Source organism: Balaenoptera borealis, assembly GCF_965194805.1.
Source record: "Balaenoptera borealis genome assembly, chromosome: 17".
NCBI lineage: Eukaryota > Metazoa > Chordata > Mammalia > Artiodactyla > Balaenopteridae > Balaenoptera > Balaenoptera borealis.
Genome location: NC_138876.1, coordinates 68,751,531 through 68,765,722, shown reverse-complemented (window position 1 = coordinate 68,765,722; position 14,192 = coordinate 68,751,531). Strand labels below are relative to the sequence as shown.

The window sequence follows — 14,192 nt, the reverse complement described above, 5'->3', positions numbered from 1 at the left end:
ACTTTTACTTAATTGGAAAACTTCTCCCCTCTTTTATTTCATACGATGAAAACATTCTATCTCGTCATCTCTACAGTGTCTGTGGCATGGTGCGAGTGTGGTGGGCTAGGAGTTTTGATGCTCTGTTTTGATGCTCTCTGATAATCTTCAAAGGGCTGCTGGCCTTGGAATCTGCTCCGTCTCTAAAATTCTAGCTTTAGTGATCAGATAAGCCTGCTTTTCTTTTTCTTTTTTTCTTTGTGATTAAGGAGGGGAGAAGCTGAAATGTGTTTTTATTCTGCAAAATACTTGAGATGGCAGAATCCCAAATGTTGCATTTTGTTCTAGAAATGAGAGCTCGTCAAATGATAGACTCCTTCAAGCTAAGGAAGAGAAGTGAACAAGCCAGGGGGAACAGAGTCCCTGAGTGACGTGACATCGGTGGGTGATCGTGCGGTGCTGTCTGTTAACAATGCTGGCCATTGTGCCTTCCAGGGTCCCTGCAAGTCATGAACAAAACCAGAAAGATTATGGAGCGTGAGGGGGCCACCTTCACCAACGCCTTCGTGACGACGCCCATGTGCTGCCCCTCCCGGTCCTCCATGCTCACGGGCAAGTACGTGCACAACCACAACGTCTACACCAACAACGAGAACTGCTCTTCCCCCTCCTGGCAGGCAGTGTACGAGCCGCGGACTTTTGCCGTCTATCTGAACAGCACCGGCTACAGAACAGGTAAAGGGGGAGCTTTCCAGCCCGTGAAGCTCTGGTAGCGCACCTCTGGGGGATGCACTGCATGGTGAAATATATGAAGTTCCAATCAGTCCCTGAGTGGAAGGAGCCGAGGCTTGTCTCCCTCAGCATCCTCCCCGTCCCTTACTTTCCCCTCTGATGGACGTCCCAGCGAGAGGTCCCTTAGAGAAAAGTCAGAGATTCTCAGCAGACACGTTAAGAAAGTGTTGTCCCCATCAGAGCAACCAGCAATTGGAATTTTCCAGGGGAACCTGCAACAGAAGAGTTTTCATCCCATGAACATGCTTACCTCAACCTTCCAAATCTCCAGGCATCCCGGCGCAGCTTGAGGCTTGTCTCAATTGTTGGCAAATTCTTGCCGATTGGGTGAGAAATCATCAAGCGCTTTGAAATTGTTTAGCAGCTACCCCAGGATCTGGGGCACAATAGATTATCAAAATTATTTACTGAATTCGTACGTAACTGAAAGAAATAATCCAATGAGGTGTACCTTATTAATTCATCTATTTATTTACTCGTAATTAATAGGATTGGGAGTTTCTTTAGCTTAGTTTTGGCGACTTTTAGATCTCAAGTGTTCGCCCCCATCTCCCAGGAAAGGAGGGCATCCCAATTGCTACATCTTCTATCACTGTTTAACCTACATAGGTGAGTGGTTTGGTTAGTTGGTGTTTTGCAAACTGGGGACCTCCTTCCAGAGAGGTCATGAACATCATACCAGTCTAAGAAAGAAGCAAGGCTCCTTCCTGTGAGGTTGTCCCCAAAGCCTTTATTCTCCTAGCATTTATATGCTCTCCTTGGGTTTTCTGAGCATTTCTTTATGAAAAGAAACAAAGATATTGATTGAGGGGCTGTAATGAAAAATAATTTTTTCAGAACCACCTAGACGTATTCATAAGAATTAAGGGTGTCATAATTAAAGCTTGTTGAAAAAGATTTTCAGGTCTGCAGATTCTCTATTCTGAAGAGTTAAGAGGAAAGGATATCAGATAAATGTATTCTCTCAAATCTCTTGTAAAAATGAAATTAATCTTTTCCACTGGACTTAGGAAATACGTGGCCATTTGCTTCTTTGCAGAGCGCCTTGTGGGCACTTAATACTTGTTATTTATGGATGAAAATATTGATTGTGGATATGATAGCACTGTCATCCACAGGCATTCAAGAGCTCCACGCACAGAAGAAACTCCTCCCATGAGCCTCAAGGGTGTTTGCTTACGCTTCAGAAAGGAACTGGGTTACTCAGAGTGCCTTATCCTGAGTGTGTTTTCCCACATAAGTGATTTAAGTTTATAGCACCTTTCACCTGCGAGCTGTAAAGCAATTTGCAAATCTATCAAACATCCCTGTAGGGTTCATAAACAGCAAATGTGCTTAGCTCCATTTTATAACTGATGTGGGGATTTCAGATACTGTGTGACCAGCTCAGAAGCAAAATCAGAAATGGTCCCCTGATGCCTGATTCCTGATTTTGACCACCAAATTGTGTTTCGCTTGTGGGAAGCATTGTATGAAATCAGTGCCTTTCAACTCCCAGGCTCCCTTATAATTTAATTCCTAGTAGCAGACACAGAGAGACGGAGAGGGTTGGAACCTAGGGAGTTAGAACTCTCACTGTATCCAGACCGGTGTGGACGGTGTCCATCCTAGGAGATGGAGATGCTGGTGCCACAGAGAACCCTGCCCAGAGCTCAGAACCGTCGATAAGGACTTGCTAATTCATTTCTGGGCTAAATCAAGAAAGGGCAAAAAGAAGATAATAAGTTCTGGACAGATAGTGAACAGCAGTGTGGCTATAGTTGACAGTATTCTATTGTGTACTTGAAATTTGCTGAAAGGCTAGATCTTGGGTGTTCTCACCACAAAAATGGAAGCTAGCAAAGATGTGAAGTGATGGATATGTTGATTGGCTTGGCAGTGGTTAATATTTCACAATGTCTACGTATAGCAGACCATCAGGCTGTAAACCTTACAATTTTTTTTAAAGATTTTTTAATTAATTATTTATTTATTTATATTTGGCCACATCGGGTCTTAGCTGTGGCTCGCAGGCTTCTGTCTAGTTGTGACACGCAGGCTCCAGGGTGCGTGGGCTCTGTAGTTGTGGCCCCCGGGTTCCAGAGCACGAGGGCTCTGTAGTCTGCGGCATGCAGGCTCTCTGGTTGAGGCGCGCGAGCTCAGTAGCTGTGGCATGCGGGCTTAGGTGCTCCGCGGCATGTGGGATCTTAGTTCCCCAACCAGGGATCGAACCCGCGTCCCCTGCATTGGAAGGCGGATTCTTTGCCACTGGACCACCAGAGAAGTCCCACCTTACAATTTTTTTTTTAACATCTTTATTGGAGTATAATTGCTTACAATTTTTGATTGTCAATTATATCTCAGTAAAGCTGGGCAGCGGGGAAGAAAGGGGAAAAAAGGGAAATTGATATTTGATGCTTGCTTCCTCTGTACCAGGCACTTTAGCTAAGTTTTCTCACCTAATTCTTCCGGAAACTTTGAAAGGATTTGCCCATATTGCCAGTGAAGAAGCCGAAACTCAGGAGGATTTATCTGAGCTCACAAACTAGTCAGTGACAGACTGAATCCAGCACACCTGACTCCAACATCTTTCCTCTTTCTTTATTTATTTCTTTATCTTATTTCTTTACATACATTTCTATCATGCTTCATTCCGAAGTGCCTGGCAGAGACACATAAAACATAATAAGATACAGAGCAATAAGGACACTGTCGAATGCAAACGAAGGGTAGAACCAGTTAAAATCAAGGCAAAGGTTAATATGCAAACTTCAGGCATGCCACGGAGTTGTAGAGAAAGGCTGCATATTTGGAACTAACTTCCAGATGGCAAAAGCAGAAATGGAAATGCCATCCGTTACACAGCTCACTGGGTCACCAAGAAAAAACAAATCTGTTGCTTCTAAGAAGTGGAGTGTACTCTGGAACTTGTTTCAATTATCCTGTGCTGTGTCCACCCTACAAGAGCTGGAATAAAACTCAGAGATAATTTAGTTTTTCAATTCCTTTGTTCTCAGACGAACAAGTTTAGACCTACAAGATTAAGGTGACTTGCTGAAGTGACACATCTGATGTTCTAACAGGAAGAGTGGGCAACAGGACTTTGGTCTTCAGGCCTCTTTCCAGTATGCTACCCTAACCTTATGGGTTAGGTCTAGGATGAAGCCGCAGACCATCAGGCTTTCCCGGGGACAACTGTCAGGCTTTCCCGGGGACAACTGTCAGTCCTTTGGTGCAGCCCAGTAGGCCTGCTTCAATCAGTTGTCTTCTTCAGGGAGAGGAGATTTGCTCCTGGAAACTAACTCAGATTCTGAAGCCAACCTTCTTCCCAGGGGTCTAGACACTTAGGTAATAATGGAATTTATAGTGAGTCATCCTGTAAAGTAAAAGGAATTCTTTAAGGGAAACAGGACTTTTCCAAACACTTAGGACTCGTCCAAACACTTAGCTATGAATAGAAAACGGATGATATACACTCAGGAAAATAAATTTTGATGTGCCCATTAGTAAATCAGAAAAATGAAAAATTGGAAGACTAAAATGGCAGTGATAATGAGCTACGTAATTTAAATTCATCTTTGATGGGAAAATATTGACATGTCTCAGACGATTAGGAAGTAAAGATGTCTCTGTGACAATAATTATCGATCCAACCAGGGACAGAGACCCATTTGAAAATCCACAAATAAGCACATCAGGATGACAGACATCTTAGGAAGTTAAGAGAATTGGTGAGTAGGTATTAAACCAGTATATTTATTTATGAGCCACTAAACTAGTTGGGGGGTGGGAGGAGCCAATATATAAGGATTTTAATGTTTTCTTAATAATGAGTACGTTATTTGGAACATTTAGCTGAGAACCTAAGAAAAATAATGACGGAAACTGAACTATGTATTATACATAAATATCCATGTAGAGGAAAGCACAAAGCAGCAATCAGTTTTATGAAGAACAACTCAGAGAAGACAAATTACTAAGAGGCTTATTTTGGGAGGCATCCAGAATACATGGATTTAAATGAATTGAATTGATCCAATATTGTATTTACCATTGTGTGACATGATTTTTCTTTTTCAGAACCAAGGCATATTTTTGGACTGGCTGTAACTTAAATTTTTCTAACTTTACTCATGGAAAATATGACTCTACAACAGCTTAAATGTTTAAGAAGGGAAAATACAGTAACGTGTCTATTGCATTTTATGTTCTAAGTATAGTGAGAACGATACTGGATTATCTATCATAAAAAGGAAAATTCTGCCTGACTATCTGCTCAAAAAATTTTTAGTTTAAATTTCTTGTGAGGGTATAGACATGAATGTAAAACCTGGCATAAATTTTAAGGTAAGAGTAATAATCCATGTTTTTTTTTAAACATCTTTATTGGAGTATAATTGGTTTACAATGATGTGTTAGTTTCTGCTGTATAACAAAGTGAATCAGCTATACATATACATATATCCCCATATCCCCTCCCTGTTGCACCTCCCTCCCACCCTCCCTATCCCACCCCTCTAGGTGGTCACAAAGCACCGAGCTGATCTCCCTGTGCTATGCGGCTGCTTCCCACTAGCTATCCATTTGACATTTGGTAGTGTATAATAATCCATATTTGAGAGGTAGCATCAAGTGTTAGAAAAAACCCCTGAACCGAATGGTGGAGAACTGGAATCACATCCTTACTCTGCCTTAAACTTGTTTTGAGAACTTGTCCAGCCCAGTTTTCCAACCTATATAATGCAGAGATTCTTTTCCTGTCCAAAACTATTATATATTGTAATTTTACTATAATCACTGTAATCATATTAATTCCTTTAAAAATGGTAGTGTTCAAATTATAATCATAATACAGGATATGTAAAATCACATGTGAATTAAATTTTAGTCATACTAATTCTTCTTCATATCACTGGGGTAGAAGGGCCAATATTTAATAGAGACCTGCAATAAAAATTTTTGGAGAGAATTCTTTTTGTAACAAAACAACGTAGACAAATTAATCACTTTTCTAGTTTCGTGTCTTTTTACATTACAAAATTTATTTATGTTACTTATAGCAAGTATATTTATTTATTCTCTAATATGAGATGTTTTAAAATGTAGAGTTCACTAAAAGTAAGACAAAGTAATATTCTTATTTTTATGAATTGTGGTATTATCGATTTTTGGTAAGTACACAAACATAAGATATAGCATACCATAGTATGCTATTTATTGAGCCACACTATGCTTAGAACTATACTAGACATTGGTGTATGAAGAGATATAAAGTAAGATTCCTGTCTTTGCTACACTTACAATCTAGATGGGGAAGCCAGACTCACGTGTACGAGGTCACCTAAGAGTAGATCATAATTTTAACTTGGTTCAAAATTATGTAACTTTTTAGTTACTACCAGTGAAGTCCTGCCACCCCAAATCGAATAATACATGGAGTAAAAGCTCAATTAGTGTATCATTTGTTATATTCAATAAGATTTGACTTCCCTACAGCATCAGAAATCTTTTGTCTATGTGGGTACTATTGCCGACCTAAAAATAAATGCTTTTGCCTCAAATGGCTCAAGGGAATTTTTCTAAGTATTATGTAGCAGGCAGCCCTGGACAGAAGTAGCATGGCCTGAAGTCAACAATCATTATAATCAGGTCTTTCCGACCTTTCTCCCTGTCACCCAACAACCCCCTGCCACCTTCTTAAACAGCTGTGAAGGGAAGTGTTTAATGGCCCAGAGAAGAGAATGATACAGAAGGAGGGGTAGGTGGTGTGTTAGTGACATATTCAGACAGTAGTTAAGTTGGGCTGAATTGCCAGTGCCAAAGGATAGAAAAACTTCAAACCACACCCAATATAATGGCAATACGGGCGAGAAAATGTAGTTCATCTTAGGGAGGGAGAAAGAGATTTAATACATCTGGAGGAAAATAATTAGAAGCCCAGATAATCAGTTGCAGAGCATTGCCAGGAAGCGTAATGTTGAAAGAGGCCAGGGGTGATTACAAATGAGCCTCGGTCTTAGGAGGCAACAAGAAAGGCCAAGTAACTTGAAGCTGACAACGCTGGGTGCTGCCTCATGACGCACGAGGTCCCCGGTCTCTCTTGGAACCAGTGTGATGGGTGAGGCAACATCTGGAATACTGAATACATTTTTTACACCCCATTAACACAAAGACACCGAAAACCTGGAGGGAGTTCTAAAGCACATAACAAGGACTATTAAGAGACTTCAAGGAATAGTTTATAAGGGGTGGATTAAGAGAAAGGGCAATAGCCATGGCAATGGGTAGAAAACAGTCCTAAATAATCTAACGGGTAAAACAATGAGGGAAGGGCAGGAATGACTTGTTATGACTTCCCTGAGAGGAAAAAAAAAAAAAACAGAGAACAAAACTAAAAGTAGCAGGGGAAAAAAAAAATCTAAAACCTAATTAAGCAGGAAAATGTCAGCCAGTTGGGAGAGAATTTGTTGCCACAAAGTAAATCAGATTGGGGAAGAAAACTATGTAACCTCTCAAGCAATGTTTTCAGATGCGCAAGTGCAGAACTCTAGAACAGGATTTCCTTGCATTGCAGGAGGGTAAATTATTTAAAATCAGAGCACAGATCATTGAAAGGCTAATGATCATAGCCATGGTAATCATAATACTGGCAGTGGCAGCATTTAATAAGCCCTTGTTATGTGCCAGGTACTGTTTTCAGTGCTTTACATATGTATTAATTCTTTTTAATCCTCACGACGATCGTACCACTATTATTGTTATCATCTTCATGTTTTTCCAGAAGGGGAATTGGAGGTAGACAGAGGTTAAGTAACTTGCCTCCGGCTGTATAGCTAACAAATAACAGAGCCAGGATTTGAACCCAGGCAAGCTGGCTCCAGGTTTTATATTGCAAACCACTATGATCTTTTACAAAAAGAGAGAAAAGTGAGAAAAACCCCTGGGGATGAGGAGCAGGCCAGGGGAAAGAAATGGGCTTGAGGTTATTAAGTGAAAGGCTTCTGGAAACAGTCCCGTTCTGAAGTCATGCTGGTGGGGTGTGGCTTTGGTCCGCCGCCTGTGACTCTTAAATCACGTTGCCTTTTGTCGGAAAGGAAAATCATCTTGTGGTTCGATGTGAAAAGGTGGTTAGTCTCTGAAGACGAGAACCCCTCATTAGAAGAATTTCTACCGCTCGGAGCCAGCTCACAGGGAAACCGTGAGTCATAGCTGACGTGAGACCCTCTGACACTCTGTCCCACACCCGTCCACCTGCTCAGGGGCCCTGGCAGAATCCTCAAGCAGTGGGTGTTTGGCTAATTGACCACCTGATTGATTTACTCATTTGCAGATTCAACATATAAACATTCATTCAACAAATAAATAAACACTGCTGTGTTTCTCAGACTTGAGTCAGCTCTTCAAAGAAAGTAAATCCAATGGGAAGTGTCAACTTTTCTAACTCTGAAGCTCTCCTCTATGAAAATATTTAGACCAAATCAGCTTTTAAAAAAAAAATCATAGCGCAATTGAAAACACAACATTTAACAAGTCCAGAACAGGTACCATCTCCAGAAGACATGGGGCTCCATGAAGCCCAGTTCAAGAAACAAAAATTCATGCCGCCCCTAGACTACATGCAAGGATGAGGGGAGGGTGGGCCACAGATGAGGTCAAGGCAGTGTTTGCCCTCAAAACCCTTACAGTTTAAGGGAGATTAGGCTTCTACGTGAACATAACTATACCACAAGGAAGAAAGTGAAGACAGCTTCAGAGCCACAGAAATAAAGTGCTGTGGGATCGGGGCAAAGACTGGAACTGAAATGGCTTCTGCTCTGGGCTGATTCATACAGAGGGTGGCAGAGAGAGTAGCACAGGCAAAGGTGGAGAGGTGGAAACCAGAACAAGTAGAGGCAACACGTTGACTGGAGAGAGGGACGATTCACAGAGACGTGCAAGATGGGGTTGGAAAGAGAGGGATTTTTTCCAGAGACAAGGAAGGGCTTGGATGGCAAGGTGTCAAACTCAATGTGATTCTGCAGGCGAGGGGGGGCCATCCAAGATCATAAGAAGGTGATGTGACCCGAGCTGGTCTTCAGGAAGCTGGCGGTGAGAATGGAAAGACCCTGGAGCCTGCATAGGAAAGCCAGTCAGGAGACAGTGGGCCCCCATGAGGGGTGTCAAGTAATCAGGAAAGAAGGACAGATCCCAGAGCTCCGACCCCACTAGAACCTTCAGGCGGTAGCCGCTGCACAGCAAGGGGAGCCAAGGGGCAGGTGAGGCGCTGGATGGCCACGCCTGGTGAGTGATGGTGCCACTCCGAGAATTAAAGGATAGCTAGAGAAGTACACGTGGAAGGGAAAATTATTCATGCTGTTCTGGGCAGTTGCATTAAGGAGCAAGGAAAACATTCAGATGGAGATATTCTACAGGTAGTTATAGATCAAAGATGAAAGCAAGCTAAACAGAGATCCCATCACGACCCAGAAATGAAATACGTTGGATAAGTTTGAGGTTCAGAAATGTGTGCTTTAAGAGCAATACCAATGAAGTGCCTGGATTCTAGGATCTGTATTCATCATTCCAAGCCAGTCATCCAAGAACTGTCTTTCTTCCTGTATGTAAGTGCAGGCGTCGGGAAAACCTGCTTAATGAAGCCAGGGAGTGGCTTTGACATGGAAGGCATCTGGCTGCCCTTGGACATGGTCTCTCCCTAAAACAGAAGATTGAAACCTTCTAAAATTTAGAAAAGTTAAAACTTGCATGAGTGTGTTTGTATAGATACAAATGTGTATAAATACATATTCACAATCACATACATACACACATACGTGCACCTATATATACATATATAAGGCAGAATTTTCCTAGTCCTTCCTACTTGCAGGGAAGGCTATGTATGTGGTTAATGGGGTGAGCAAACCCATTAACCACATACATAGGTCTAGGTTTACCCCCAGGAGCGCCTGTTCTCTGAGTGTAATTACATTGATTACAAAGACCACCCTCTTTCTCTCTCAGAAGTGTGCCAACAATACGTTTATGGCTACCCTTCTGACAGTTATAAGGTCTTAGAATTCAAGAACTAACCCATTTTGGTCCCCAAATCTCAAGCTCCCTTGCTTTCTCCTTCACCCGCCTCCTATTGTCATCTTTGGCAGAGGACAAATTTGCAGTTTCCCTCTTTAAAAGGATCAGTAAGCCCTGTTGCACAGTGTGGCCTTTCTTGGGTGTGACCATGCCAAAGTTACAAATGTGAAGTCCTTCCAGTGGCCTTTTCAATGAGCAGCGGAGTTTTTGTGGCACATATACCTCTATTTTACTATAATTCTATGAAAATTAGTCGTCGAGGTTGTAACTCCATGTTGCTAGAATTTTTGATTATCGGTAATAAACACATTTGCAAAATACACATAATGCAAACACCGATGACATAAAATACATGTGACATAAAAACCCTGACCACGTCCCACGTAAACAGAGTTTACTACTGTTCCTTGGCTGGGAAAATGTGTACTGTCCTGATAGGCAAAAACAAAGACAAGTTTTTCAATAGTGGTTTTGTAATTCGCAACTCTCAAACAGTTAGAAAACTAATTTTATCACAAAGACAACTTTCAGTATTCCAAATTTCATACTGGCTACTTCTCTGATTCTTACATCAACTTAACAAAAAGGTACATTCTGCTTTTATCACTTGCACTCAGAGTATCATGATCATGATGGCGATTTTACTGAACTATAATCCATGTACTTGGGCACTACTTTTATTTATTCAGAAGGAAAATGTATATGTGTCACCTTGCTAAAGGATGAAAGTATTACATGAGTGTTATTCTGGCATCCACTGTTACCAGGTTAACTTTTGTTTCACTGCCTTTTTTTCAAGTCATAATTTCATGTTGATGCATTTAGTTATGCTTAATCATTTCATATGAGAAAATAATCCTTTTTTCCCATTGCAGCCTTTTTTGGAAAATACCTCAATGAATATAATGGCAGCTACATCCCTCCTGGGTGGCGAGAATGGCTTGGATTAATCAAGAATTCTCGTTTCTATAATTACACTGTTTGTCGCAATGGCATCAAAGAAAAGCATGGATTTGATTATGCGAAGGTAATTTTCAGGCACTTTTACACTGCATCAATTTACTTTGTGCATAATGGGGGAAAGCCATTTTCAGTGTGTTAGCCCATACACTAGATTGGCTTTCTACATTCTCACAGTATTAGAATGAGAAATTTTAAGGTAATTTTAAACTCCAGGCAAGAAAAAGGCTCTCAAGGAGCACTGACTTTGAATAGTGATTTTTTTTCCATTAGGATGAAAGGCAATCAGCCTTTGATGAAAGTATTATCAGAAAAATCATAGATGCCTCCACTCTGTCTTGGGATAATTTTTGAGTTTTTCCTCCTCTAGGGGACTTATCCACATAATCATATGTTCATCTCATACTGTTTTGCTTTTCACTGGGGTGAAAGTATATTCTGTCTATGGCTTCCAATTTAGATGTAAGAATAACAGCAGACAAGTGAAATAATCAAAAGTTGAGAAACCACATTCTTTGCTTTTACTCCTGTCTGATCACACTTTGATATTGACAAGGACACCTGCCCCATGGCAGCTGGAGTCCGCAAAAGTCTGTAAGGCTGTCAGTCCTACAATTTCCAAATCAGTTCATAGAAACTGAAATGGACATGCCCCACAATTCAATCCTAGGATTTCTAGGATTTCCAAATCAGGTCATAGAAAATGAAATGAACATGTCCCACAGTTCTCTAACAAATGGATTCCAGATTAGACTTTGTAAAAGTCACACAGGTTTTGTGATTGCCAACTTAAAATAAAACTATTTCCAGATCGCTTAAAATAAAACTATTTCCAGATCGCAAGAGTGGAGGGGAAAATATCTTTGAATTTAGCCTGCTAATTAGCCTAAAATGCCTTCTTCCCTCCTAGCCATATCCATCTCTTCCTCCTTTATCTAAAAGAAGCCGAGGATCTGCTCTATCTAGCACAGGTCACTAGGAAACAGCTATTGGTAGAAGTCAGAAAGAGGAGACTTGATCTAACTTTGGCACATTGCTGTCTTTCCACTTGGCCTGATTTGAGCACAGGGGACTTGGGGTGAGGGTGTATGTCTCACTCTTTCATACCCTTCAGAAAACAATGCATGCAAATGAATGCGTATTAGCAATTCACAAACATTGCTAATAGGTTTCCAAACTCATCAAAGTTGAGAGCTGGCAGGGAGGGACCTTGGAGGCAGATTTGAGCACTGTCCTACCAAGTGCACTAATTGTCACTGCTCATTTTTTATCTGTGGGGATGCTTGTCTTGCTTCTGTTCAAGCTATTAACCTTTCTTTCCCTGTTGTCCTAAGGAGAGGAAAGTAATCAAGGTTCCTTCCAAAGACTAAATCAGCGTAACTTGCCCGTTATCACAGCTGATTAAGTGTCAAAGATAACTGTGTCAAAAAGAATATGTATCTTTTTTTAAGGAGGAAAGGAATGAAGCACACACTCCCATGGCCAAAGGTGTTAGCCTGTGGACTTGTCTTAACAATGACATGTGACACAGATTTGGTCCCTTGGGCACTGCTTTTGCAGCTGTTCTGGTCCTTGAATCTACATGTGATTAGTCATGCCTAGAAGCCTCTGACGGTGCACATTGCCTAGACACTTTCTGAATAAACTTTATACTGGAGTTCCAGGCCAGTGATACACACTTAGAGGAAGCAGGTGTTTTAAGTTTTCATTTTTTTCTTTTTTATTCCATTTCTTCCCCCTCTTCCCCTTATTGCTCTGTATCAGCCCCTTGGACTGCCGGTTTAAGTCATTTTATTAACAAGTCAGGCTCCAATCCCAACAGCTGGGTAATTTTAGTTGTGCAATTAACAGAGTATAATCTGCAGGAAATCAACTGCTCCCCATATTGAGTGTTTCAAATAAATTAATTGATAAAATGTTGCCACTTTTCCCTGTGCACCCAGATTTTGGCCAGGACTTTCATTAGCATTTATTATGTAATTCTCACAGGTGAATTTTTAATTTAAGGAAAAGATCTTTTCTTTTGTTTGTGCATTTATGCATGTGTGTGTATGCCTGTGTGTGTCTGTGTGTGTGTGTTCTGCAACTGTGAATTTGTAGTAGGTGTGGGTGTTTCCTGCCCTTGAAGTAATTAAATTTTTTTTGTCAACGAATTACATCAGTGAAACCTGAGAATGAAATATGTATCCGGTGTTTCATGTGCTGGAGCATTTGTATTGCCAGATCTGATCATTATCTTGGGCAAACGGGACTTGACCCTTTTTATTTTGCTAATTGCTAAATTGCACATTATTTTTTAAAAAAGGTTTGTGCATGTTACCACTTTAGCAAACCTAGAAGGTAACTGGCAGCTGATTTCCTCTGTCTCCGGAAGATGTTGTGCTCCTTTGGGAAGTAGTTTCCCTTACTGCTTAAGATCTTACCTCCTCATTCAGTGAGTTGCTTCTGAGGGAAAGCAGTATTCAAATGTGATCTGATGAATGTCACCTTTTGTAATTTTTGTTTTGTGTCAAATGTATGTTTCAGGACTACTTCACAGACTTAATCACTAACGAGAGCATTAATTACTTCAAAATGTCTAAGAGAATGTATCCCCATAGGCCCATTATGATGGTGATCAGCCACGCGGCACCCCACGGCCCCGAGGACTCAGCCCCACAGTTTTCAAAACTGTACCCCAATGCTTCCCAACACATGTGAGTAATAACCTCAGCTCCGGGACCTGCTGAACGCGGGCCCCTCCTTTGCTCCCCATCTCGCTCCTCCCCTGCACCCCGTTTCCTTCCACGCGGCATCTCCACGAGACAGGAACACCGGCTTCTGCCCCGAGACCGCGGAACAGGCAGACCCTGAACTCAAGGGCTTGTGGAGGTGGTTTGATTAGGAATCACATCAACATTTGTAAGCGGCTAAATGAAAAGAAAGAGAAGCATACGGGGTGAATGGGGGGGGGGGCGATTTTGATCAAGGGTTTCCTTCAGTTGTCTTAAATAATATTCACAAACGTGATCTAATAATAATAATGATCAAGCAGTGTGTTTCTCATAGCAGCTGGGTGGCAACCCCTGGTCTGGTGATAAAAACCTGGGTGGATTTCCTGGGCAAGGACTGTTGCAGCTTTGCCGCAGATGTGCAATTAGCATTGCTGCAGAGGCAGCTGGAGTGGGCTTGCCCGAGAGGCCTTCTCAGGTCACGGCTTTCAAATAACCTGATGTTTCTTTTTAAGAGGAGGGGGTGGGGAGACACAGAGTAGAGGGCTGATGGCATACAGGGACAGGACAGAGAGCAGAGAGCTGTAATATGCGGATCATTCTCACTAGCCAAAGTCGATGCTTAGGCAGCAAAGGACGTGATGTTGATTTTCACTCTGTCCTCACACTTTCTTCTTATCCATTGCAATAATGCACAGTGTT

General features: G+C 41.5%; 1 protein-coding gene across 7 annotated transcripts in view; it reads left to right on the top strand.

Moving 5' to 3' along the window:
* The window catches only part of SULF1 (sulfatase 1), a 162,365-nt gene that overhangs the window by 99,880 nt on the left and 48,293 nt on the right, over positions 1–14,192 (top strand). For 5 of the 7 annotated variants that reach the window (XM_082363398.1, XM_082363397.1, XM_082363399.1 and 2 more), the window contains 3 exons: positions 475–714; positions 10,695–10,846; positions 13,306–13,475. In XM_082363398.1, coding sequence (XP_082219524.1) covers positions 475–714; positions 10,695–10,846; positions 13,306–13,475 — 562 coding nt within the window. Of the gene's footprint in view, positions 1–474; positions 715–10,694; positions 10,847–13,305; positions 13,476–14,192 lie in introns of those variants that run through there. The other 2 variants (XM_082363401.1, XM_082363403.1) reach the window with 1 other exon arrangement.